General features: G+C 42.3%; 13 protein-coding genes across 13 annotated transcripts; 6 read left to right on the top strand and 7 right to left on the bottom strand.

The window, feature by feature from the left end:
* Nucleotides 1–200: 200 nt before the first annotated feature.
* On the bottom strand, nt 201–999 carry PICMEDRAFT_85371 (hypothetical protein). The gene has a single exon (XM_019165015.1). The coding sequence runs from the start codon at nt 859–861 to the stop codon at nt 334–336; it is 528 nt and encodes a 175-aa protein (XP_019019774.1). The 5' UTR covers nt 862–999; the 3' UTR covers nt 201–333.
* Nucleotides 766–4,146, bottom strand: PICMEDRAFT_85366 (hypothetical protein). Its single transcript, XM_019165014.1, has one exon. It carries the CDS (start codon nt 4,029–4,031, stop codon nt 1,137–1,139), a length of 2,895 nt encoding a protein of 964 aa, XP_019019773.1. The 5' UTR covers nt 4,032–4,146; the 3' UTR covers nt 766–1,136.
* A 353-nt stretch (nt 4,147–4,499) lies between these two features.
* Nucleotides 4,500–5,027, top strand: PICMEDRAFT_9187 (hypothetical protein; the record flags this gene model as incomplete). Its single annotated transcript, XM_019165075.1, has 1 exon — nt 4,500–5,027. The coding sequence occupies one exon, from the start codon at nt 4,500–4,502 to the stop codon at nt 5,025–5,027; it is 528 nt and encodes a 175-aa protein (XP_019019772.1).
* Nucleotides 5,028–5,336: 309 nt separating this feature from the next.
* Nucleotides 5,337–5,777, top strand: PICMEDRAFT_70278 (hypothetical protein; the record flags this gene model as incomplete). The annotated part of the gene is made up of 1 exon (XM_019163600.1): nt 5,337–5,777. The coding sequence occupies one exon, from the start codon at nt 5,337–5,339 to the stop codon at nt 5,775–5,777; it is 441 nt and encodes a 146-aa protein (XP_019019771.1).
* Nucleotides 5,778–7,143: 1,366 nt separating this feature from the next.
* Nucleotides 7,144–9,132, bottom strand: PICMEDRAFT_66054 (hypothetical protein; the record flags this gene model as incomplete). The annotated part of the gene is made up of 2 exons (XM_019163490.1): nt 7,286–9,132; nt 7,144–7,205 (listed from the first exon to the last, which is right to left on the bottom strand). Exons 1-2 carry the CDS (start codon nt 9,066–9,068, stop codon nt 7,144–7,146), a joined length of 1,845 nt encoding a protein of 614 aa, XP_019019770.1. The 5' UTR covers nt 9,069–9,132.
* A 564-nt stretch (nt 9,133–9,696) lies between these two features.
* Nucleotides 9,697–11,601, top strand: PICMEDRAFT_9184 (hypothetical protein; the record flags this gene model as incomplete). The annotated part of the gene is made up of 1 exon (XM_019165074.1): nt 9,697–11,601. The coding sequence occupies one exon, from the start codon at nt 9,697–9,699 to the stop codon at nt 11,599–11,601; it is 1,905 nt and encodes a 634-aa protein (XP_019019769.1).
* A 158-nt stretch (nt 11,602–11,759) lies between these two features.
* Nucleotides 11,760–13,540, bottom strand: PICMEDRAFT_14192 (hypothetical protein). The gene has a single exon (XM_019160265.1). The coding sequence runs from the start codon at nt 13,403–13,405 to the stop codon at nt 11,924–11,926; it is 1,482 nt and encodes a 493-aa protein (XP_019019768.1). The 5' UTR covers nt 13,406–13,540; the 3' UTR covers nt 11,760–11,923.
* PICMEDRAFT_14191 (hypothetical protein) lies at nt 13,535–14,834 on the bottom strand. Its single transcript, XM_019160264.1, has one exon. The coding sequence runs from the start codon at nt 14,812–14,814 to the stop codon at nt 13,645–13,647; it is 1,170 nt and encodes a 389-aa protein (XP_019019767.1). The 5' UTR covers nt 14,815–14,834; the 3' UTR covers nt 13,535–13,644.
* A 939-nt stretch (nt 14,835–15,773) lies between these two features.
* Nucleotides 15,774–17,900, top strand: PICMEDRAFT_70273 (hypothetical protein; the record flags this gene model as incomplete). The annotated part of the gene is made up of 1 exon (XM_019163599.1): nt 15,774–17,900. The coding sequence occupies one exon, from the start codon at nt 15,774–15,776 to the stop codon at nt 17,898–17,900; it is 2,127 nt and encodes a 708-aa protein (XP_019019766.1).
* Nucleotides 17,901–18,975: 1,075 nt separating this feature from the next.
* Nucleotides 18,976–19,461, top strand: PICMEDRAFT_27596 (hypothetical protein; the record flags this gene model as incomplete). Its single annotated transcript, XM_019162504.1, has 1 exon — nt 18,976–19,461. A coding segment is annotated over one exon (486 nt), but the record flags the coding sequence as incomplete, so codon positions are not given.
* A 252-nt stretch (nt 19,462–19,713) lies between these two features.
* PICMEDRAFT_70271 (hypothetical protein) lies at nt 19,714–20,216 on the bottom strand (the record flags this gene model as incomplete). The annotated part of the gene is made up of 2 exons (XM_019163598.1): nt 19,714–19,726; nt 19,795–20,216. The coding sequence occupies 2 exons, from the start codon at nt 20,214–20,216 to the stop codon at nt 19,714–19,716; spliced, it is 435 nt and encodes a 144-aa protein (XP_019019764.1).
* Nucleotides 20,217–21,215: 999 nt separating this feature from the next.
* On the top strand, nt 21,216–21,875 carry PICMEDRAFT_29088 (hypothetical protein; the record flags this gene model as incomplete). The annotated part of the gene is made up of 1 exon (XM_019162573.1): nt 21,216–21,875. The coding sequence occupies one exon, from the start codon at nt 21,216–21,218 to the stop codon at nt 21,873–21,875; it is 660 nt and encodes a 219-aa protein (XP_019019763.1).
* A 310-nt stretch (nt 21,876–22,185) lies between these two features.
* PICMEDRAFT_26393 (hypothetical protein) lies at nt 22,186–24,243 on the bottom strand (the record flags this gene model as incomplete). Its single annotated transcript, XM_019162448.1, has 3 exons — nt 22,186–22,400; nt 22,467–23,447; nt 23,799–24,243. Coding segments are annotated over 3 exons (1,641 nt in total), but the record flags the coding sequence as incomplete, so codon positions are not given.
* Between the last annotated feature and the right edge of the window lie 414 nt (nt 24,244–24,657).

Below are 24,657 nucleotides of genomic sequence, written 5' to 3'. Positions count from 1 at the left end.
CTGCCTCATACATGCCGCCCTGCATGCTGGTCTGCCCCAAATTCTTTTTGTGCTGTTTGGGACATAGGGTGACGGCTGTCACCATCCGCACGGAGGGGGCTGACAGGAGACATCAGCAGGCCGGCAGGACGGTATAAATACCGGACGATGTGCTTCAGGCGGGCGGGGGCATTGCTGTCACCGTAGCGTAGGCGATGTCCGCCCATGCGGTGGCGGCCCTACGTTGAGTTAAGACGTTGTCCGGAAGACTCCCGTGACCTTTGTAGCTCTTGTATCGCTCCTATCTGCCTTTCTCTCTTTTCATCTTCTTTCTTTTCATCTCCTCCCTTCCTTCTATTCTTCCTCTTTATCCAGACTGATTTCTTTTGCAGTTACACTAAAGGATAAAACACTAAAGGATAAATATATACCAAGACGCACGATGGGTTTCTTAGACAAGATAAAGGCCAAGTTCCACAATGACAGCTCCAACAAGAACCGGATGTTGTACACGGAGAACAACCAGGAACAGTTTGGCGTCGACGCGGACGACACCCCACGGAACCGCATGATGGACACCATCTCCAACGAGCAGGGCGCCGAGGTCCTGGGCAAGAAAAACAACCCGGGCCTGGAATACTCCGAAGAGACTCCGAACAGAAACTTGATGACCCACACCATCTCCAACGAACAGGCGGAGGAGCTGGCCCAGGGCACCGACATCACTAAGGACGACTCTGAGCCAAGAAACAAGTTGTTGGACATCGAGGGAAATGAAGGCTTTGTGAACCCGGAAAAGGGCACCAACTTCACTGGCAAAGCCAACAGCACCCGTCTGTTATAAGCAGGGTGCCGGAGCTTACTGGACTTATCATTAGCCATATTATGACTGATTTATTTCCATGCATGTTTTTTAATTTCAACAGTATTCCCTCTTTCTTTCTCCGTTCAGTATGTGTCGTGAACTCCTCCCAATTTTACATTTGTATAGCATCTGTATAGCATATAGTGTATAGTGAACTTTAATTTACCAATTCCATAAATCTAACCGGTGCCAGTGTCGTGCGACGATATCTATAACATCCCGAAAAATCATTTGCTTCATGATGAATATATTATACAATACATGACATGACCAAAAAAAAAGACATTTCTCCCTAAACATTACTCCATCCGTTGATACCCTCTTTGGTAATCTCTCCCGAAAAGAAAATGTTTACCAACCGAACCCAGTTCTGGATTACAACAGAGTAATCCACCCCTCCTTTGCTGCTGTGCAGGGTGGTCCGAGGAACAACGATCTCGGGCTTCTTTGAGTTGATAAGCATGTTTACTATATCGCGTGCATGCTGATGCGTCTGCTTAATGTTTTGGGACCGGTTGAGATTGCTTGCAACGTTTTCATTGAGCTTAGCAAATCTCCGGTTGCAATCGCCGATCACGCTGGAAAAGTCAGTAATCGAATTGTTTCCGCCACTGCCACTGAGGCTCCCAAATGAATTGATTGAACTGTCACTACCACTTCTGTTTTCATGTCTCCTCGCCTGAGCATTGGAGGAAAAGTTGAAGTTCGATTTGCTGTGACTGAAATCTAGCACTTCGTTCAAATGAATTATCGATCTGACAAATATTTGAGTGTTGATTGAAATATGGGTACATCTGACAAGCACCACCACAACCATAGGATTAGGTTTTGTCATTTCAATATCATCCAGCTGCTCATCAATCAAATTCGTTAGTTTCTTGCATAACTTAGATAAATTCAACTCCACATTGTATATGAATCTTTTGAAATCATCCGTCAAAGAAACGTCTGAGTCACTTTGCTCGTTATGGGCGGATATAATGCGTTGCAATTCCGCATTCAAATGACTACAGTATACGTATAGTTCGTAATAAAGTTTAATGATTGACATAAACTTGTATTCTGTTCCAGTAATAACAATTGTCTCTAATTTGTTCAGAGAATCTAGCTCTTGGAGGTTGTTACTCAAGACAACGAGATGTAATCCGACAGAGAGCCACTCCAAATCAACTCCAGGAGTGAAGCTAATTTCTTGTAAAAGAATTTTAATAAAATCTGTATTAATAGCAAAGCAAACGGTGGAGCTCCTTGGCAACCCATAGTATAGAGTATGCAAAGCATCCAAAACCACTAGTTGGATTAAATTGGCAAAACATGGACTATCATATCCTTCTTTGAAAATCAGCCAATCATTGAAGTATGAAAAAGCAATCCCAAATCCCAGTGAATAATCGTAACCAGACAGGACAACTGCATAATTAAGCAACAATAATGTGGAGGTAAACAGGATCTTCCCCGGCACAGACTGATATATTAGCGACTTGGATAAGTACATAGATGCAATAACCTCGAACGCTCTTGTGATCTCTCTAAATCTGACCGCCATTGAAGAAGGCGGTTCGCTTGGACTAGATGAATATGTCTGTACTGGGGTTGAATTTGTGGAGCTTGTGATAACATTGATGAAGTGAAGCGATGCAGAAAATAACTCAATAATGGTGAAAAAATCAGAGTTGTCAATTATGGACCCTATTGACATCTTCATGATCTCTGGGTTAGGGAGCAATGGGTATTGCGGATACAGGTTGGCATAGTAGTTATCTAATAGTGAATAAAGTGAATCTTTGTATTCCGTTGATCTGAAATTTGGATTATTTTGGCTGCTGGACCTAGGTTGAATAGATTCGAATCTTGGGCTCGCCACACGAGCAGTAGGAGAAGAGATCGAGTTGGGTGCCATGATGGATGAAGCGCTAGAGCGTTGTTCTTTATCGCTTGTGAAGGACACTCTTGGAGATCTGCTCTGTAAGGTGAATGGGACCTGAAATGTTGATCTTGATAAACGGCCTGAAGTAGTGGCTAAAAACTCGTCCTCAGAATCCGAATTCTCAACACCAGCGTTGACTAGAGACTTGGCTTCTCTGTTGAGGCCTGTGCTGAACAACAAGGAATTTCTCGTAACAGATGATATTGAAGATGCTGAGCTCAACGAAGAATGGGTGGAGTCCACTGATCCTTTTCTGGCATGCGAGCCCAAATTCGGAGGTAGACTTGGCATCTCGGTGGGGACTTTCCAGAAAATAGCTTGTTGATTATTAGGATCGGACAGTTTGTCGGAAAATGGTATGGAGTTCAAGGGTGGTAAAATGACCTGCTGGTTGTTATACGGTGGCTGGACAGAGCTGGCGGGGTGCGGTGGAGGGGGAGGCACAAATTGCGACAGAGTGCTGTTTCTGTTGCTGTTGCTCCTGATAGAGGCGTTAGAATCAATTCTAAGCATCTCTGTGTCTGGATGACCGGACGGATTAAAAAAGGTCGGGCTCGGTGGCATTTCTGGCGAATCCAGCGACAGCCTCTTGGAGTTTTTTGGCTTGGTATGAGACGAATTTATTGACGACGAAGATGAAGACTTCTTCGTGTAGCCCTTGTTCGGACCCCGTTTAAGCGGCACTCTTGTGAACATGCACGAGTCGTTGTTTTTCTCGCAATTGGTGCATATTTTGACTATAGAGTTGGAATTCATGTCGAACACCGCATTGCACCGCACCTTCTTCCTTCTGCACTCGTCGCACGCTCTCGAGACTTTCGACCGTTTCCGGGGAGGTAGCCTTGCATGATGCTTCTTGCCCGTCTGCATAAGATCGTTCTCTTCCTGGCCATTTCGACGGCCGTTATCGTCCTCATCTTCATCCTCTTCGTCGTTATCGTTGTCGTGGTCGTTGTCGTGGTCGTTGTCATTGTCATTGTCATTGTCGTCCTCCGCAGCGTCGCCGTCGTCGTTGTCGTTGTCAGCAGCATCCTCTGCCTCGTTGCTGCTCTCATGAAGAGGCTGGAGGTCTGCCGGTTTTGTGCCTGGACTGAGACTGTCCCCCAGCGTGGTCAGATGCGCCGTGGAGCGTGACGGGTTCAATATCGAGGTGATGTCGGTCGGGTTCTTCTCCAGTATGCCGGCATTGGCGTCTGGACCACTAGCCAACCCTGCGGCTTTTGGCACTGCTTGACCGCTCAAGCTCTGGTTGTCACTCATGCCTATACGGGTGTTCCTGGACCTTAAAGCTGGTGATAGTGGGGTACCCCGGAGATGGTGTAGCAAAAATCGGGTTTGTCTGGGGCAGCGTGTCGCAGCGGAGGTTCCAACCGGGAGAGAAGAAAGGTAACACCAGAGGTGGTGGCGTTGTTGCTGCTTTTACGCCTTTCTCGCAGTCGCCGTCGTATGTTGCGGCACAAGAACCAGCTAAGACGACAATCGCAGGCCTTATGTGTCTCCCTGTCGGACCGTGGGGTGCTTCTCTATCTCTGCCGGCCCGTCGCTGGGCCGTTGCGTTCCCCCGGGGCGGAGAGAAAAAAGGCCAAAAAGCCGGGGTGTGGGCTGTGCGGTGCGGGCCCGCCGGTGCTGACAGGCAGAGACGAGGTGAAGGACGTACTGGTGTTGTTGAGACAAGGCGGGGCATGAGAACGGTGTGGGCAACAAAGCGAGTTGGCCAGCCATCAGATCATGCCACCAAAAGGGAACTACACGACCGCACACAAGCGTCTCCTCCGCGAGCTGCGGGAGCTTGTCGAGAACCCTGTGGAGGGCATCATTGCGTGTCCGATAAGCGACGACGACCTCTTCCACTGGCGTTGCGTCATCACGGGGCCCGAGGACACGCCGTACGAGTTCGGCGTGTTCGAGGCGAGACTGGACTTCCCGAGGGACTACCCGTTGTCGCCGCCAACGATGAAGTTTGTGACGCCGCTGCTGCACCCGAACGTGTACAAGGACGGAAAGGTGTGCATTTCGATCTTGCACGAGCCGGGGAACGACCCGCTCAACTACGAGTCTGCGGACGAGCGCTGGGGCCCGCTGCAGAGCATTGAGAAGATCCTCTTGTCGGTGTCGTCGATGATCGCCGACCCGAACCCGAACTCGCCGGCCAACGTCGACGCCGCCAAGCTGTGGAGGTACAACAGAGACAGTTACAACAAGACCGTCGAGCAGCACGTTTTTGAATCGCTCGGTCTCAAGCCACCGGCCCCGTGAGCCATGTATACAGCGCCAGCATATAGATAAGATATCCCCATCTCTAATCACAGTACGTGTATGTCCTGCTGGTGTCGCTTTCGTGACGGTCGGGATTTGATCGCCGCGCTTACGTAACGTCAGCCGTCGTCAGCCGGGTTTTGGGGGACCTATTGTGCTCTTCCTTTTGCTAGCGATAATGACATGATTGATAGTGCTCGATTCGGCCAGAGGTGGTTCTTCCGAATTTTTCACTCCATTCCATCTCTCCCAGCTCACTCCGCTTCCTCCGCATCTTGATCTCACACCTGCATACACAACACACATCCCATGGCTGCCGACAACGAACACTCCGAGGCTGCGGACGACGCAAAGAAGCTTGCGAGCTACAATGACACAGTTTTTGGTGGATCGTTTTCTAACCAGAACATGCACCACACCTCGAGAGAGCACATGAGTCGTCTACAGAGCGTGATCCTGAAGTCAACCGTCGTCGGGGGGCTCTACGGGGCCTTGATTTCCATCCCCTCCGAGTTGTTCATCCGCTGGCGCTTCCCGCTCTACAGAGCGTTCGGCTTCCGCATAAGAGTCTTCTACCACACTATCTGGATCGCCTCGGCAGCAGCGTTCCATACCGAGCGAGAAGTCATCCGTTTTGAAAACATCATCCGACAGGAAGAGGAGGAGAAAAGAAGACAGCTGCTAGAGCTCAGCATCCTGCAAGGCGTGTACACCCCCGAATCAGAGGGGTACAAGTCGAAAAAGGCATAGATTTTGATGGTTTGAACGAGGAGGACACTTGGGTTCACCCTTTTATAGGTTTCGTGGTTATTATAGAGGTATGCCTACGTATGTATATCTGACCAAGTAATTTGTTTTAGCGCTTTAGATAAAGTTATCAAAGTCGTGCTTGAAAGTGTCGAAATCCAACGACTCAAGCAACGCAGTGTGGTTGAACCATCCGGAAATACCATCTATATCGTCTGTCTCCAACGACTCCAAAAAATTCAATGTCTCCGAGTTTGGCCCCGTACTCTTGGCATCCGAATCTGTCTGCTCCGATAGATGCTCGTCGCCCAAACTCGGACTGAGCAAATCCTCCAACATTGATTTGGTATTACTCATGGTGTGGAATGCTGCATTGTTGTTTTCAGTATTGGCTCGTTTGACTTTATCTTCATGTTTTGGAAAAATGGCGACATATGCAGAGTGTATATTTTTCAATCCGTTCCTTTCCTCGATCCCATCTAACCTCGAATTCAGCTCCAGAATAGTCGTGGTGTCAATATGCAAAAAATACTCTAAGCTCTTACGTCCAGTCGCTTTACTTTCAGCATCTCCGATAATCGAATCAAGGTTGTAACCCTTTTCTGCGTCATCCTGGTGGGCATTAATTTCCGAGGAAGTTGGTGTAAATGTGAAGAGCCATTTCTCCTGAAATTCAAACCATTCAACAAACTTTTTAGCTATTGTGAACGCCCGCAATGCTGAATACCAATACCTGCTTAGTTTTCCTTCCAGCACTATGAGCGACTTAAACAAAACAACGATATGCTTGTACAGTTTGACATACTCGTCCATCTTTATCGTATTAGTCGTAGTAAGTTCCATTAGGATAATCCGATGTCGGATTTGATAGTGGATAACCAACAACCTTATTGCCACGTAAAACAAAACCGAAATCAATTTCACAAAAACAATATTGATAACAGGCACCAACAACATTAAATACGGTGCAAACTCGCCATCCAGGTCTGATCCATGCTCATCTCCCTCGGCTTTGAAGATTACATAACCAAACAACTTCTGCCATATGAAAAAAAGGTCCTCAATGGCGGTGATCCAGTTAGATAGGATTTGTGGGAATAGCTTAGAGAACCTCACATTCGCAAATCCAAGTGTTTTACTTCTGTTCCCACTTTCCTCCTTTAATCCCAGTTGTTCACAATGTAATAATAAACTGTATTCAATGCTCATCATACAGCCATAAATTTCTAGTTTAGATATAGCGTTATTAACATTCACGGATGCAATAGCCACAGAGGAAATGTATTTCTCATTGTTCAAAGTATCATAAGCTGTATGACATGCATTGAGAATTTCATTCATTTTAGCCTCAACTTCATCTACTGTTGGTCTACGTTTGAAGCTGTGTAACATTTCCAATAACTGGTATAGCTGGTGGTTCACGCATGAGAACTGTTTTAAGATGCTAACAGATAACCTTTCAATTTCGGTGTTTTGTACACTGGCAAATCCGGGATCATAAACTGCCTTACCTGTTCTGTTTTTTTCAGGATCGTGATCAAATTGGGGAGCCGATCCATAAATCATGGAGTGATTCAAATCGCTCTGTAGGGATGCCCACCACAGTTTCTTCCACAGTTGATTGAATACTCTAGGGCCTCGAGTCAACAAGTTCATTTGAAGCTCAGGAGGAAGAAACTTATTTTGGTCTAGTATACCATTTTCTTCCATCTTGGCTAGCTTATTTTTGGGGAGATGGTTGTACTTCTCTTCTGCAGGAGTGCCTTGTGTGAATATGTTTTCATCAAAATGCTGATCAAGCCCTACAGCCTTAGCGGTTGCAACTATCAAACCTGTCATTACGGTGCCATCAGATCCCATGAACCCATCACCATCTTCGCATGTTCGGACTTGGTAAAACCTATACAATAGGAGCAACTGCAAGGTTTCAGCGGACGTCTTTCTTAAAAAATTAGTATTTTGCAATGCATATTGAATTAGAGACACAATAGCAGGTCCAATGGGGTAAGCTAGAATACGTTGCTCAGGAAATGAAGGATTTCGATTCGTCAATTCAATTTCAAGAAAAACTGAAAGATATGAGAGACGCATCATCAAAAGGAGAATCGAAATCCTCAGACCATCTGACTTTGAATTTATGCAGACCTTGACACCAGTCGAATTTTCTGGCACATCACTCAGAGTGGGATACTGTAAAATTTTGGAGATATTCATTCGAAAAATGTGCTCATCGACGACCGGTATGAACGGGTATAGGTATTTCATGAAATGTTCGATGTGAAATTGTATTACATCGCAGGGTGGAAGTATCTGCTCAATCTGTTGAATGAACTTCGGCTTATCCAAAAATTTTGCTTCTTGCTTTTTGGTTGTCAATTGCGTATTTAAAAATTCAAAGAGTTTGAATGATGGACAGTTTTTGCTAGAGTCTGAACAGTATTTCTGAACAATGTTATTTCTTTTAATGGATGTGGCATGGTATTTAGAGTTTTTCTTCTTAGAAAAAAACTTTTTGAAAAAATTACACATCAATGGATCACGTTTCCAAACACTAGTATTAACAAAAGTGCCCAAGCACATGAATCGTGAATCACGCTTGCTTCTGAAAACAGTTAGGTTCTCATTATTATCACCTATCACCATCGAAAAGCAGTCGGAAGCTTTTGTGATGTCCTTCTCAAGCTCCAACAAGCGCTTTTTCAAGTATTCCCTCTCTGTAAGTTTACTGACTAATGCGCTTTCAGATACGGGACCCTCTTTTATCATATTTTCATTGAGAGATGTAGGAGTTGGAAGTGATAGAGGGGGTGGCATTTGCTGCGACCATTCAGTGGCTGCCAGTGTAAAGTTATTCGGATCCTCAGTAGTTTCAGCTTTGTCGAAGGTCAAAACATTCTGAGTCACATTTAACCGAGGGATTGATGTGCTTTCGGATTTCTTACTTGGATAGTCTAGGGAGGAAACAAAGGTAATGGCATTGTTCTTTCCCCGTTTCAAGTTTATCTCCGACGTATCTGACCAAAGCAATGGTGAATCATATTCGCATTTGGTGTTAGAGTTAATACATCGTAAGCAGATGGGCTTTGTGCGATCACATTTTATCTTCTTCTGACGGCACCTGATGCAGGACATCGGAGTTCTTCTCTTTTTTTTCGTCTGGGCTTTCATCTCTACCATACTTTGCACTCTTATTTGTGGCTGCATGTACAGCGGTAGATATGTAGAGTTGAAAAACAGTGGTTGTTGTTTGGAAGGAAGCAAGTCATGTTTTATCGTCTTCATGTTTTCCTCCATAAATAGCGGAGTTCATGAAAACTCGGAGAATTTTCCCTAAAGGGTTAATTCAGCGACCCTCTCGCCTAAATCCGACGAAATTTACGTAACAAAGAAAAAAATGACACGCCCGTTGGATTAGCAAACATGGCTTGACCGGCTACCTATAAGGAGAAATCGGAATTAAAGTTTGGTGTGAACAGGAAAAAGGGTCGGTGACGGCGATGCAGGCTTTTAAGCTACTCCGATCGGGTGAGAAGCAAGTTGGAACCAGCTCCCGCTTATCATCTTTGGGTACTCTGTGTTGCCGTCCCACATCTTCTCCGATGACGTAAACAGTGATTGAATCTGGTCACGTGATTTTGGGAGAGTTTAAAGTGAGCAAATTATGTCCCTTCTCGGTTCCAAATTAGGGAATTGAATACTTCATCTCTGCCCTGTACTCAAGGACTTTCCATTCAGCTGCTAAAGTTTCGGTAAGAGCTGATAGTGGTAGAACAATAAAGGCATGGCTTACTATAGCTCTGTTTTCATATCAGCGTTTTTGAGAAAGTACTCAAACGTCCCCTGCTTTGGTTCATAGCAGTACAGAGTATTGCATTACTCATACTTTGAAATCAAACAGAGGTGCTGATTGCTTCCATTCTCCATGATTCTAGTGGATGGTGAGAAGTATGCTTGCCAGCAGTGTATCAGAGGACATCGATCTTCAACCTGCAAACATATAAAACGACCGCTTGTGCTAGTACGGTCCAGAGGCAGGCCTTTGACTGATTCTTTCCAGCGTATTGCAATTTTCGCCGAAGAGATACAAGATGAAGATGAAAAAAAAAAGGTACTTGATAAGGAAAAAAATCCAGGAAATAACCTTTTGGCAGCCAAGAGAGTTGAAAAGCGTGAAGCATCATGCTGTCATAAACCAAACTCGAAGTCATCCTCGACTCAGAGTTGTTGCGCTTCAAAGGAACCAGTGAATTTAAAAGAGGTAAAGAAAGTTTCTGAGAATCCCTCTGTCAAAACCAACTGTTCCTGTTGTGCTACTGGTGCTGCTTCCTCAAGTTGCAAAAAGCATTCAAGTCCTGTTTATGTGCTCAAAGCTTCCAAACGTCAAGTTTACAACGTCGAAAAGGACTCTCTTCGATTATTGGATCCGGTTGTGGAGATACCCAATAGCAAAGTGGGTTTGGACATTATACAGAAAGTTTCCAAAAACAAAAAGATGTACTCTTGTAGGGATAAGCGGATCAAAGAGGAGCTTATTCGCAGTGTCGTTTATCCCACCAAACATACCCCTAATTCCTCCTGTTGCAGCAATAAAAACATCACTGAGCTCAAGCAGCTAAACTTGGGTAAAGACGGAAACTCTGCTGATACAAATAATACACCATTTGTTTACCAATTTCAACTGTCTATGAACAAGCCAAACAAATTATCCATTGACAAAAAGTCAGCAAACAGAATTACGCCCGAGGTTAATATTATTGATCCTAATTTTTCTTCTTTGAAGCAGAAGGTTGATGTTGATGATTTAGGCCAGTTTTCTCCTGGCTCGAGTGAGTTCGAATATCCTAGCAATATTATTAGGTCTTCTGCAAATGCGTTTGAATTTGTCTCTGCGCCGTCTTACTCTTCTACATCTAATAATGGGAGTACGGAGATGCCAAATTCAACTCTGCCTGATATTTCCAACAGTCTATTATATGACTTGTATATTGCTGAATCGTGTACTGTTCCCGGATCATGTTCTTGTGAAGCGGAGTCATGTGCTTGTCCAGATTGTACAGAGCATGGCAAATATAGAAATTCCAGCTTGACAGTTAAACAACAGTTTGAGGAATATCCATTTCCCATTAATGATGCCCCTAGTTCAGCTGATAACACTTCGCATAAAGAGATACATGGGATAAGGCCTTATGGGAAAGTCGAGATGCAGCCATCCTCTGTTCCTTTGTTTGAGCAAACATTTTTGAAGGTTTTGGGAAGTCAGGTAATAGAAGAATCACGACAAAACCCCTTGGGAATCCCTGAGGAAAATAACTCACCAAATACCGAGATGGATGAATGCTATTGCGAGCCAGACCAATGTTGTTGTTACAATTGTATTGAGCATGGCATAATCAATGGTATCCGAATTTCTGATGGGGTATGCATAGCCGAAGGAGAAAGATCTAGCCCGCAAGAGATACAGCTCTTAGCATCACAGTTCCCGCTCTATGCTAATTCTCCAACATCTTCCTCACGTTCAACTCCGGCTGTAATGTCTGCGTCTGAGTCTGAGGAATATCTCAAAAACCCGTTTCCTTCAAACCTGATGGAAGCTCGAATAAATGCGAGTAACAATAGCGCTGATTCGAACCACTTGGTGAAGGAATCAGTACCTGACAGAGAACAATGGATGCGATATCATAACAACATGTATGCATGTCATATAGATAATGCACACGATTTCATACAAGAGGGGAACGGATATAAGACGCTTAACCCTTCCACAGATGGTCATCCAGCTTCTGTGAATTCACAGGATGAAACGATACGAACTTTGCTTAATCACTAGCACGTCATTGGCACAGAATGCCATTTCAAACGTGGAATAATTAAAACTATCTCAATGAGACATTCTTGTAAAATAAATACAATTTACTTAACTAAAAACAATTAGTGAGGAGAAGAAATTATAGAAGCCGTTGGCTACTCTCCTATTAAAATGGGGCCATGGATTTGTTTATAGCTTAATCAATAAAATGCTGCTTTATATTTTAATCAAATGAAACAGTTTACAACAGTTTACCTCTAGTGTTTCCACCATATAAGCGTTCCTGTGAATAGTAGTCACAAAAGAACAACGTTAAATTCTATCTAATATCCATAAACAGTTTTTACCACTCTTCAATTTCTCCTTCGATAATACCCTCCTTGATCAAGATATTACGGGCTTCACGTCTACCACTCATCCATGCACCATGAACCGCACCTGCTCCATCTAATATCGTGTGCTCACCAGCAAAACGAACATTGTTCATACCTCTAGATAGTTGGATGACGAGATCTGTAGGGTCGTTACCAGGTTTGCAGGCAGCATACGAGCCCCTTGAAAATGGATCTATAGTCCAATTTGAAACAAATGTCTTTGTAGGTTTGATATTTTCAGCGTCTAAACTAGATGGGCCTTCTAGGCTGTGATGTGCGAGCTTGGTTATTATTGGACGCATATAGTCCCACGCTTGCTCCGGATTTCGTTCCAAGTATTCCGTAAGATCACCTTGAGTAAAGCACAACAATGCAGGAACGTCGGCAATCTTCTGTAAATTGAGCATCAAGACTGGGAAATCCCATGAATCGGGAAGAGCCTTCGGCTGATTTATGTGTGTACTAAGGTTCAGAGTAGCTTTTGACTTCAAAGCTTCCCAAAAACTGACAAGATAAGGATCTGGATCTGCCAAAGCTACAAACCGGTCAACATTATGATGGCCCCACCACGGTTCATCGAACTCAAAAATGATCTTTCCTAGTTTTCCCCAACTCATGTTACCCAAGGATTCTTTGATTCTATTCGGAAGAGGAGGTACCCATTCTATGGCACCTTTTTCACCACTTTTTAGCTGAAGTATGCTCTGTGGAATAGTACAAATAATCCAGTCAGCAGTAATTTCTGAGCCTTCTGATAATTCTATTCTAATTGAAGGTTTGGAACGATCTATTTTTGTCACTATTGCCTCCTTGATAAGTCTATTCTCATCCAGAGAAGAGACAATGTCTGTAACTACCTTATCATACCCTTCTTTGAATAAGCAGTTTCTACCTACGTTGTCAACCAAACCAAACTTAGAACTCATTTCTTTCCAACCAATACCATGCCATAACTCAAGATGTCTCACCAATTGCGGAGCATATAGCACCTGCTCTTCGGTAAGCATTCTGCCTTGCTTTTTAAGATATTGTACAACAATTTCATACAACGAAACATCGGACTTGTCTATGTCTTCAAAGTATTCAAGCTCAATGTACTTCTCGAGCTCCTTAACCACTTGTTCGATTTTATGAATGTCAAGGTAGTATGGCCCTACTTTTGAGCCAAAATATAGTGGTCGCTGGTCATCGTAATATAAACCATAACGATCTTTCTCAGCTCCATCCAATTCATTCAATATCTTATCAAAAAGCGGATTGGTCAATGTGTCGTGTGCCCATGAAGCACCCAAGTCATACGGTGTCAGCCCTTCCCGGCATGTTTGTATTCTTCCTCCTACTCTATCTCTTGCCTCTAAAACAATAAAATCGACATTTTTCTCAGAAAGTAACTGAGCAGCTGCAAGACCCGATATTCCAGCACCAACAATTGCCACCTTGTGATGATTCATTGCTGCTATATATACAAAGACCAAAATAGATAGTCAGTTATGATTATGGGACAAACGATTTCAGTTTGGATGTAGCTGAAAAAAAAAACATTATGTTGAACTCCGCACAACGTTAAAAACCGGTGCGAAAGGCAGTAGCTCACCACTATTCAATTTATAAACCTATGATTAGGTCCAATGTACATTATTCGTCTGAGACTCAAACTTCAGACTTTCTATAGATTACACAACGTAGTATATTATTCCCTTTTTTTTTCGGCATCTGAATCCCTCACAAAATTAACAGAGGTTGATTGAGGTTCAGTATCATTAGTGCTACCCAATCCTTTGTGGCCTGACATGTTCCTTGAACGATATATATCGCCGAGCGCTGTCTCCTGTGAAAATAAAGGTTTATCGTAGAGGTCGTCGGTAGGTTTCCCTTTTGCTGAATGGGATGTTCTGAGATACAACTCTGAATCGTAAACACTTTCTTTTTGCTTCTTTCGCAGTGCTTCCGAAACACCAAGCACAACACGCTCACTAATTTCACGGCCCTGCTCCTTTGCCAGCTTTCTGATTTTTTGCTTTGTGCTGAGCTTCTCTGATTTGAGTTCTTCCTCTGCTCTTCTTCTACGTTCTGCACGCCGTTGTAGCTTATCTGAAAGAGAGCTGTCCTCTTCTTGCCCTTTTCTGCTCAGATTATCGTTTGCTGATACAATAGAAAAATCAGTTATAGTCTCTTGTGCTGTTTTACGAGAATTTCTTGCTTCTTCAGCAAGTCTCCCCAGACGTTCTTGAGTTCGTGCGATTTCTTCACTCTCCAGACGTTTCCTCCAGTTAGCCCTTGTCTTTAAGTCTTCTTTAGCCTTCTGCTCTGCATTTTTCAACGCATCACTCAATGCTGAGAATCTCTGTGTACTTTTATTGATATCTTGTTCAGTTAATTTATTTGGAGTATTGGAGTTCTGAAGTCTATTTTCAATTCCAATGATAAAACCCTGATTGTTTTTCCAGTTGGATACAGAAGGTGCAATTTGCCATTTTTTCTGATCTGCTTTCGTTAGTTTTTCAGTACTAGTCTCATCATGCAAAACTGGTGCAAATCCGTCGGCAGGTGGACCATCGGGGGCTTTTCTGATGCGAAACTTCTGAGGAAGCATTGGGTCGACCTTTTCATCTGTTATTTTGATTATCCTCCGCTTTGGGGCATTCAAGCCTTCGTCATTTGTTAGATTTGCAAGCTGTGCAGATGTATACTGCAAGTATGATGTATCACTGTTGGTTGATGTGCTGGCCAACGTGGTTACTTTGTCATTATGAAGTTTTCGTGAAAGAATTTTGTTTAGTGCATCTTTTGTCTTTGAAGCTGTTTCTGACAGTTTTTTCTCAGAGTCATAATCATATAGTTGTAGTTTCTTGTCGGACATGATTATCGTGTGAAAATATGTGTAGATACCCTTACTACTACTAGGGGAAAATTGAGCAGAAGGCTAGTATGTAACCAAATAAGGAATAAAATTTTAATCATCCCAAATTGATTCTAAGTTCACCGAATAATTACGTAATTCAGCTATATATCTGTTCCCGCCACTATCTTCCTTCACAAAATATCCTAAATACGATAGAAGAGGCAACATACACTAATCAATAGCTATTTGTCTGAAGTAAGTTAGTTATAACTACAAATAAACAAAAAAAATGAGCTTTTCATTTATATGAAAAATGTTCTTCATTAATTATTTTTTATTAATCCAAAAATACTCGAATAAATCATGATTGTTTTAACTTGGAAGACTTTTTTATCATCACTTACAGCTACTTGAGATACCACTGGACACTTACTGGCCATAATCAAGAATCAATTATTCAGCTTTCTAAAAGTCAAATGGTCAAATTCTGATAACATGGCACATATTTGAATGTTTTTAGTAGACTCCTACAACACCATCTTTGTTGTGCGCTTGCCTACACAAAAATTACAGGAGCAGAGCGCCTCCTTAAATTGCACTACCTCAAACAAATGCTGGTGTAACACTACATCGGCTTTGCATGCACAAGAAGAAACATAACCAGATGGTTGTACAACAAAGATGTAGCTACTCCCCCTTCACAGCAGTCACTCGAGATTAGTACGGCCAGGCAGAGTTTCAACCCAGAGAGAAACCGGAAACAAGTAGAATCGGGCTTTTTTTTTCTCCACACTTTCAGCGAAGCATGTTCCACTACCTATCGCTCAACGCGGATAAATGCGAAGTTTCAATTGTGTTCGCTGGACGGAGAGCGTTACAGAGATTTATTACAGAATCGGAGGCCTGTGGGAGAATTTGTGCCTAAAATTGTTGAGTTACTCGTTTGAGAAGAAACATTCAGCTCTTTGACATTGACAATGTATATTCCTCCAGACCTTTCCAGATACAACCCAAAACCGGTGATTTATTCACAGTTCTTGGCTTCTAGCATATATCCTGTTCAGATAACAGACCCGAATACCGTCTTTTGTGTTGATAAAGAGGAATTCAGATTCACGTGCTTGAATTCTGTCTATGAACCCGATGTCGCTTTACGAATAGCAAGGACTCCTTTGTCTCCGTCTGATCCGTTCACATACGCCGCTTTATCGAAATTCACAGAATATTATCTCCGGAAATTTCACTCGAGTACGGGTGCACAGTCATCTAACCAGATAGACAAGCCTCCATTGAATGTCCCGAAAGAACTGATAGCAGCTCAGTCCGATGGAAAGACTGAGATATTGCTAGTAGGTTCCCTTTTGAATCCTTTAGTATCGGATAGCTACAAACCTGTTCATCTAACCCCAGGATGTATTTCGAGCATAGTCAATTTCACGAAAGACAATGCATCTCATGAAGCGCCTAACACGTTGAGCAACAAGCTTTTTGGAAAAACTAGGAATACGAAAGGCAATGTTGATCTGAATAATAAGCAGCCGAAAACCAGTTTGAACAGAAACAGTTCAGCTTTCATCGAGCGTATCGCAACCTGTGACAATTACATGAAGAAGATGAGCAATGCAGAATCTCTCCTGATTTCTGTCCACGGCAGAGTGCTTAATATCATAGCATTAGATCAAAATCCACGGGAAATTGAAATTGACTCACCGTGCTTGAGACTGATTCTCTCTAACGGTATAATCACGTGCTTTACTTCTTTCGAGTACACAACAACATCAGGTGAAAAGAATCTGGATATACTTTTCGGGTTTGCTACTGGAGATATTTTGTGGCTAAATCCGCTTCGCATGAAATATTCAAGGTGGAACAAAAACGGAAAGATAAAAAGCGGCTTAATTACATCCCTCCAATGGTCAAAATGCGGTAAGTTTGCAATAGCCGGCTTTGCAGATGGTGAAGTCCTAACATTTAGCCGCAATTTGGAAGACCCTGAATCTGCTTACCAACCTACTGTCCAAATTAAAGAAAGACATATGAGAACTGTCAGGAGTTTGAAAACGCAACAAAATCAAAGCGCAAATCCGGTGGCTCACTACAAATTCTCCAAAAAACCCATCACACATGTAACGATTCATCCAATTTTTCACAACGTTGTAGCATTGACATCAGATGATGGTTTACTCCGGATTTTTGATCTACTAACCGAAACCATAACTGATATTGTACCTTCATACTACGCTGGTTTGTTAGTGACCGAGTTCACCCCAGATGGGAAATACATAGCAGTCGGTGGGGAGGATGATATTGTTTCCATTTTTGAGTTTCAATTCTTGAACTTTTTTTCATCTCCAAGCGAATCCGGGTTATTGAAACTTGTGACAAGATTGCAAGGTGCTAAATCGTGGATAAAAGGAATTGTGATTGGCTCCAACGGTTTGAACTCTTCGTTGAGCTATACCATTGGGACTGCAAGTGATGACGGCTATATAAGGTTCTACGAGTTTCAGCCTAGAGCTCTCCGGAAGGTGAAAAGACACGCTCATGTCGCAAGTGCAAGTTATATAGGCACCCCCAAGTTCCAAATGCAACGGGGTTTTTCAAACTCCTCTGTCGAACCAAGTCTAGATTCAAGAAAGAAGAAGTTGGCAAATAGATCGAGCAACACGCTAGTTTCGATGAACAATACGAACAACCACTTATCTCTTCTTGAAATAATTAATCAAGGCTCGTCATCGACTTCTTTGCAGCAATTACAACCGCAGACTTCCGTGCATTTGAAGTTGGGGGAAAATAATATGGTGAACTCTTCGGCCCAATCAGAAAACAGGAAGCTCGAGTTGATGAAAATTAACGCTTTGTTCAAAAATAAAACTACATCAGCTGTTTCAATACTTCTCCGTGATTCCAGGTTTGCTACTCCACATATTCACACAGTATCAGGTATGAACACTGTGCCTAATGTTCTACCTGTGAGTGAAAAGAATGTTAACTTGGGCAGGCTCAGCGGATTGCACATGAGTAAAGAATTTGTATGGGCTTTTGTAGCCACGGGGGACTTGATTAGGTGGAAAAAACACGAGTCCTATTCTAATGCCTTTTAGATTTGCATTCGATTTTGTATAAGAACAAAGTACGTAATGATCGCTTCAGAAAAAAATGTATCGGCGATACTGTACCGGTTATCTCGCTCATGTACATGGAGTCGCTAAATGGAGCGGAGGCAACTTTTATAGAATAGATATGGGGTTGAAAATGCTCCACATGAACCTAAGGAGCAGGTTGAACTTGTTTACTGGCACCTTAAGAAATCTTGGTTAGCATAATACACAAGCCATTAACATTCTCGCAATGAAAAAGAATGATAGGTCTTGCTCCTCAAATTCAAGTACGTCCAGCACATCATTTTGTTTACCTTCGAACCCGCCGAATGACCCGAAGTTATTACTGAAAAGAACTCAAATGTACGAAACGAAGTATCCGGTACGGTTGCTCATAAAGTCTGCTTCGGGGATATTGAGAAATGCACGGGCGTATGACCGAGAAGGTGCCAGCGAAGATGCGTTTGTATTGTATTCAAGATTTGTTGATCTAGTTGCCAATCGTATAGCGACTAATGTGGAGTTGAAGAACAGTAGACAAGCATATCGAGGGAACCCTCAAAGCAAAGACGGTGAATTATACAACAGTTTTTCGCAACTGTTACCGAGTCTTGCGATTGCAATGGAGAGATCCGAATTATTAATGAACGATATGAGAAAGGAATATGAAGAGTACAAGAAACTAGAGCGTGCAAGACAGGAAATCAGAGATCTACAGAAACGAAAGTTTTCGGAAAAAAAGGAAAGGGAGGAAAGAGAGTTATTAGAAAGGAGGAAAGATATTGAGAGGCGAAAATCATCAATGCATTCTGACGATCGGGAATTATTAAAGAAACTTCGTTCGTTGTCCGATAGTTCCTTTACGGACATACAAAACCCACTACAAATGAAACTACCCTCATATCCACACTTGAACGATGTCGCAATTACAGACGAAGACAGCCATACAGATATGATGGTGAGACTGAAAGAGACACCGTCATCTTTATTGAAAAAGCAGACCCAGTCTTTTTCGTCTACAAAAATGACACAAGATGTAAACCACAAAACTCTGAATTTCACAGAGGGAGGAGCTCCACTGAGAACTATTTTTTTACCTGCAGAGCTTTCTGACTCCTTCTTGCAAATAGCGAAAAACAATACCTTGAATAAGCTTGAGACATGTGGAATATTAGTTGGAAAGTTGAACAGAAATGCATTTTTTATCACACACTTGTTAATACCAGAACAGGATTCAACCTCTGAAACGTGTTCAACTAAAAACGAGGAAAGGATGTTTGAATACATAGATAATGAGGACCCTGACCTTTTCATATTGGGCTGGATTCATACACATCCTACGCAATCGTGCTTTCTATCATCGATTGATTTACACACGCAAAACTCTTACCAAATCATGCTCAATGAGGCCATAGCCATTGTATGCTCGCCAAGTGACCAATTTCCCAAGAAGCTTGGGGTTTTTAGGCTTACCGATCCTCCAGGGATCCCGACCATCACCAATTGCAGCAAAACAGGATTCCATCCACACCACGAACCCAACCTGTATACGGACTGTAATAGGATCAGCAACAAACAGGTGGACACAGGTCATGTTGTCATCAAGACGGGACTACCGTTGAAAGTTAAGGATCTTAGAGCGTGACGGATCATTCGCAGTTTAATCGATTAATGTACAAATTATTCACTATATATAGCCAACAATATATATAGGAAGAAAAAAGCTGACTATGCGCGTGGATCAGACATAAAGAAGGGGAGGAAAGGAAATCATTCCATGATGATTTCATCATCAGTTGCAATGTCCGCCTCCTCTTCAGCAGCCAACGCTTTACGTTCTTTTGCGGCGGCAGCTTCGGCCGCCTTTTGTGCTTCCTCGATAACTTTTTCTGGATACAGCTCTTCCCATTTCTTTCTATCACGTAAATCGTATTCTTCTGTTTGGTCCTTTAGCATCCCATGCTCCATCTCACGTCTGGGTCCTTCATTGGCCTTGTATTTGGCTACCTTCTCCATAAACTTTTCTAGATTGGTACCAGTAGCAGCCTCACTCTCTAAACTCGTGTAGGGGTTTACGCTTAATTCCTTGACCCGACGTTTATGAACTTTTCCACGGAGATGTCCCTTCAATGCAGTGTTATCCAAGAAGTACTTGGCACAATGAATGCAGTAGTACTGTCCCAAACCAGGGAGGTTTTCATCTTCTGGTTGTTGCTTCAACTTCTGAATGGAGTCCGGTGAGGAGAGATCATTGAGAATCAAATCTAAATCTCTTGTTCTCCTCTTGGTCTTATATCTTTTCACTGAATATCTACCCATATTTTGTCAAATACGAAACGTTATGCTATCAATAACAGCTTCAGAGCACTTGTCAATTGTGTGGAGGTAATTTTTGATAGTGCAGATAAAACTTTTGAGATGTGCAAACTTTTTTTTCTACTTCATGTATGAAGTTGAAAAAAATTCATCGATATGCACCGCCACACCCAAGCCCCTGTCACGTGCAAGGCACCGCCACATTCAAAACCTCTCACGTGACTAAATTGTAGTTTACACGTGATTTAAAAATACCCCTAACACCTCACACATGTGCTGCTCTTGCCTAAGCGTGACTGTCTTTTCGCGTCTTTTTCAACCATTTTTCCCGCTATTATGGAGCCAATTCGGGCAATGCCCTGCTAGAATGTCGCGCGCACACAGTTTCGCAGGCGATTTGTCAGCTGGGGTTTGGATTCTGCGGGAAGGGAGAGAGAGGGAGCGAGGTAGTAGCGGCGTTCGTACTGTTAGCCATTAGTGAAAGTCATTTTTGAGATATCATACTGTGGAAAAACGCAATCAAGTTCAAGCTTGTTTTAAAAGATTAGAGCATATCTCATAACCACAGAAGGTATGTACAACAGACTCACATATACAAAGAATTTAGAGAGAACATGATAGCGCATCGGAAATGAAATTGAAATGGAGTTTCAACTTTTGAAATATTGGACAACGTGAAAGGTAATCCAAGCAAGCACTTTAAGCTTTGATTTCAACTGTCAATACATAGGAAGAACGTCTAATCAAAAACATTTTGATCGTGACCAAAGGAGTGTTTCAGAAAAACGTTTTTGCCCTTGATTTTGCCACCACCTTTGCTGCTTACTAAAACATTTGAATGGAAAAAACTATAAAAGCGTTTTGGTGTCCACAGTTTTCCACTTCCACCGCCATGCCTACTTTCTCTCAAAGTTATTTACTTTTGCTTGCTTTGACTCCTTTGAATTAGTTAACTAACACCACTCTTTTTATTCTTTCTTTCGATACAGATAATCATTCAAAATGGCTAGAAGACCAGCTAGATGTTACAGATACTGTAAAAACAAGCCTTTCCCAAAGTCTAGATACAACAGAGGTGTTCCAGAATCCAAGATCAGAATTTTTGATTTGGGTAGAAAGAAGGCTTCCGTTGATGACTTCCCATTATGTGTTCACTTGGTTTCCAACGAAATTGAACAATTGTCATCCGAAGCTTTGGAAGCTGCACGTATCTGTGCCAACAAATATATTACCGTTCAAGCTGGTAGAGAATCTTTCCACATGAGAGTCAGAGTTCATCCTTTCCACGTTTTAAGAATCAACAAGATGTTGTCTTGTGCCGGTGCCGATAGATTGCAACAAGGTATGAGAGGTGCTTGGGGTAAGCCACATGGTACCGCTGCCAGAGTTACCATTGGTCAAGTTTTGATCTCCATCAGAACCAAGGACTCTAACAAGGCTGTTGTTGTTGAAGGTTTGAGAAGAGCTAGATACAAGTTCCCAGGTCAACAAAAGATCATTCTTTCTAAAAAGTGGGGTTTCACCAACTTAAACAGAGACGAATACGTTGCCAAGAGACAAAACAACGAAGTCAAGGAAGATGGTGCTTACGTCAAGTTCATCTCTTTAAAGGGTAACTTAGAAGAAAACTTCAAGGAATTCCCACACTACTTCGTTAACTAAATTTGATTGTTTAGTGTAATAAATGGTTTTGTAATTTGTTTTATTCTAAAGAAAACTCTCTAATAGTTAGCGGTAACCAACAGTTGCCATGAAACTGTGTCAAGGTCCTACTATAGTAGACTGTATTATATTACAATGATATACATTTTCCTTTCGTTTAAGTGATAAACTACACTTGAGGGTATGACTGTATAAAATAGATCATGAAAGGCCATGTAAATTAAATCTTACTTCCGAATCCTAAAAATCCGTGTCCTTTTCGAGATTCCTTTCTTTCTACTTTACCTTTATCTTTCTCCTTCTCCCTGTCACTTTCATACTCTCGTTCTCTTGCTTCAACGTCTTGTGCACTTCGTAGGGCCATCTCAATGTAATTGTCATAACTCACATAACCTCTACCAGCGTCACACACATGGAAATTCTTAATCCATTCACTTTGCCAGATCTGATAAGTTCTCATTCTGAAAGTAGGATCTGGATTTAAAATATTGTATAAAACATATTTCCTGGAGTCATTAACATATTCTTCATCGTTTGATCTTATATTCGAATCTAACTCACCACCCTTCTGAACCCAACTGTTCAAAATACCACCTTTGATGCCTTCAATTGGAGAATATCCACCTGGCTTGACACATAAAAATTGATGTGCCTTGGTTGAGCTTTTGTAGGAGTAATCAAAAACAGCCCTAGTATCAATAAATCTTGCGTATGTCTCGTCACTCATTTTGGCAGCTTCCCATGCATATTTACCGTAATACATTGTCAGATAAATTATGCCTAGTGACCACACATCGCCCAATCTTGGATCATATTCACGCTCTTTATTGTATTGTTCAGGAGCCACATAACGCTCAGAACCACAGGCACCACGTGAAAGCTGAACATCACTTTCCCATGCTGTCCGGAATACTGCAGATGTACCAAAGTCAATTATTTTGAGTTGGCCTTTCCGAGTGAGTAACAAGTTCTCAACTTTGAGATCGTTATGTGAAACACCAACTGAATGTAGATAAGTTATCGCATTGAGGATTTGCTTAAAAAAGCAATCGCACTCTACTATGTGCAATCCATTTGTCGTAGATATCAAGGAGAAAAGATCACCACAGGGTATGAACTCCATAATTTCAGAGTATGTCATAGAAACCGGATCAACCATCAAATCGTAAACATTGATGACTGCTTGATGTGTTAACGATGAAGAAATCATGAACTCACTGGTAACTCGATTCCCAAAATGGTGTAACGACTCCCCTTGTTTCCTTTTAAGTTGTTTGATGGCAAAATAAATCTTTGTCGTACCAACTGTCTTTGAAGAAATACACACCGTACCATAGGAACCTTTACCGACAACACCTTCAATATGTCCGTATTTCTGCGACAGCATCAACTTAATCTTGCCCTCCCGCTCTTTTTCTTCAAGCCTTGACTTAAACTTTTCGGGATGTTCAATTTTATTCAACATGCTATTGATCAAAAAGACCTGCTCTTTTCCTATTATTGGCTCGATCATCATATTATCAACTTCGTCGTCAAAGTCATCATCGTCATCATCTTCCTCATCGTCATCATCTTCTGCCTCTTCACTGTCATCTGCTTTGTTTTTATTTTCGCCCTTATCCTCATCTTTGATTGGAACACCAGAAGGCTTAGTGGCGCTAGGAGAAACTGTTGGGCTCAAAACATCCTCATCATTACGTGCTTCCATGTCCTTCACATAATCATCTTCATCTTCATATTCGTCATCACTATTGTAATGCCTGGTAAGCCGTTTCGACTGCCGACCCAAACTCCGAGCATAGTTGGAGCTTTTGGAACTAGTCATACTCTGCAAACTTGATTTCCTATTAGCACCGACTTTACCTTTAGTTTTGAAATTGGGTTCGGCGTTGTCACTGTCGTAATCCGAGTCCTCATCATCACCCTCAACATATTCGTCTTCTTCATCCTCATCGTCATCATAATTCCAAATATAGTTCTTAGGATTATTTTTCACACGCATCAAATCTCCCGAATACTTATCGGGTAGCAAACTTACTGATTTTTCAATGATTTCATAAGAATCCTCTCTTTCTGTTTTGGAAGATTCTTTCTTCTTCATCCAGTTGAAAATTCCCATCATCGGCTTATTTGGGTGCGTTTTATACTTTGAGTAGTCATGTTCGTGAGAGCGACCATATTCATAGACAGTTATTCGACCTCCTGCCAACTTTATTACCTGCTCTCGTTGATGTTTTAGATGTGTGGCACCATAATTGACTGTTTCTGTGTGTCTCAACGCACGAGGATCTTTATTAAGCGATGCATTGTTTGAGTATTGAGAACCGCTTGAAGTCAGTTTGGATGAAGAAGAATGTGGTTCAGCAACGTTTACGTTTTCCCTACTACTAATTGAACCTGCATGAGAAAAAAGTCTGGAATTACTTGTGTTTTGAGGTAAATTATTGTGATATAATGCTGCAGAGACAGTTGAAGAGCGCATTCTACTTGGTTGCTGAGGAGAAGGTTTTGGCGACGGAAGCTGAGAGTGAATTGGAGTTTTTGGAGTATAAGCATTATCTGAACTGTTAGCTTCCAAGTTCAGTTTTCTCAGCACCTGATCCACAGGAGTGTCTAGCTCGGAATCTATATCATTTGGGACTTCCGTTTGAAGCTTCAGTTTATTCATTGACGAGGATAGGTTATCCTGAGAGGCTGGGGGTTGTTGACCTTTTGGTCTCAAGTTGTAAGCTGTAGCATTTGCTGGATTACTCAGCTGGATCGAGTGGTTGGCCATTGCGCT

Source organism: Pichia membranifaciens, assembly GCF_001661235.1.
Source record: "Pichia membranifaciens NRRL Y-2026 unplaced genomic scaffold PICMEscaffold_1, whole genome shotgun sequence".
Classification (NCBI taxonomy): domain Eukaryota; kingdom Fungi; phylum Ascomycota; class Pichiomycetes; order Pichiales; family Pichiaceae; genus Pichia; species Pichia membranifaciens.
The sequence above is the reverse complement of the archived record's forward strand: the minus strand, read 5'-3'. Positions and strand labels throughout refer to the sequence as shown.

Excerpts from the sequence above, each read along its gene's own strand:
- PICMEDRAFT_85371 (XM_019165015.1), bottom strand. The coding sequence starts at position 861 with ATGGCTAATGATAAGTCCAGTAAGCTCCGGCACCCTGCTTATAACAGA.
- PICMEDRAFT_85366 (XM_019165014.1), bottom strand. The coding sequence starts at position 4,031 with ATGAGTGACAACCAGAGCTTGAGCGGTCAAGCAGTGCCAAAAGCCGCA.
- PICMEDRAFT_14192 (XM_019160265.1), bottom strand. The coding sequence starts at position 13,405 with ATGAATCATCACAAGGTGGCAATTGTTGGTGCTGGAATATCGGGTCTT.
- PICMEDRAFT_14191 (XM_019160264.1), bottom strand. The coding sequence starts at position 14,814 with ATGTCCGACAAGAAACTACAACTATATGATTATGACTCTGAGAAAAAA.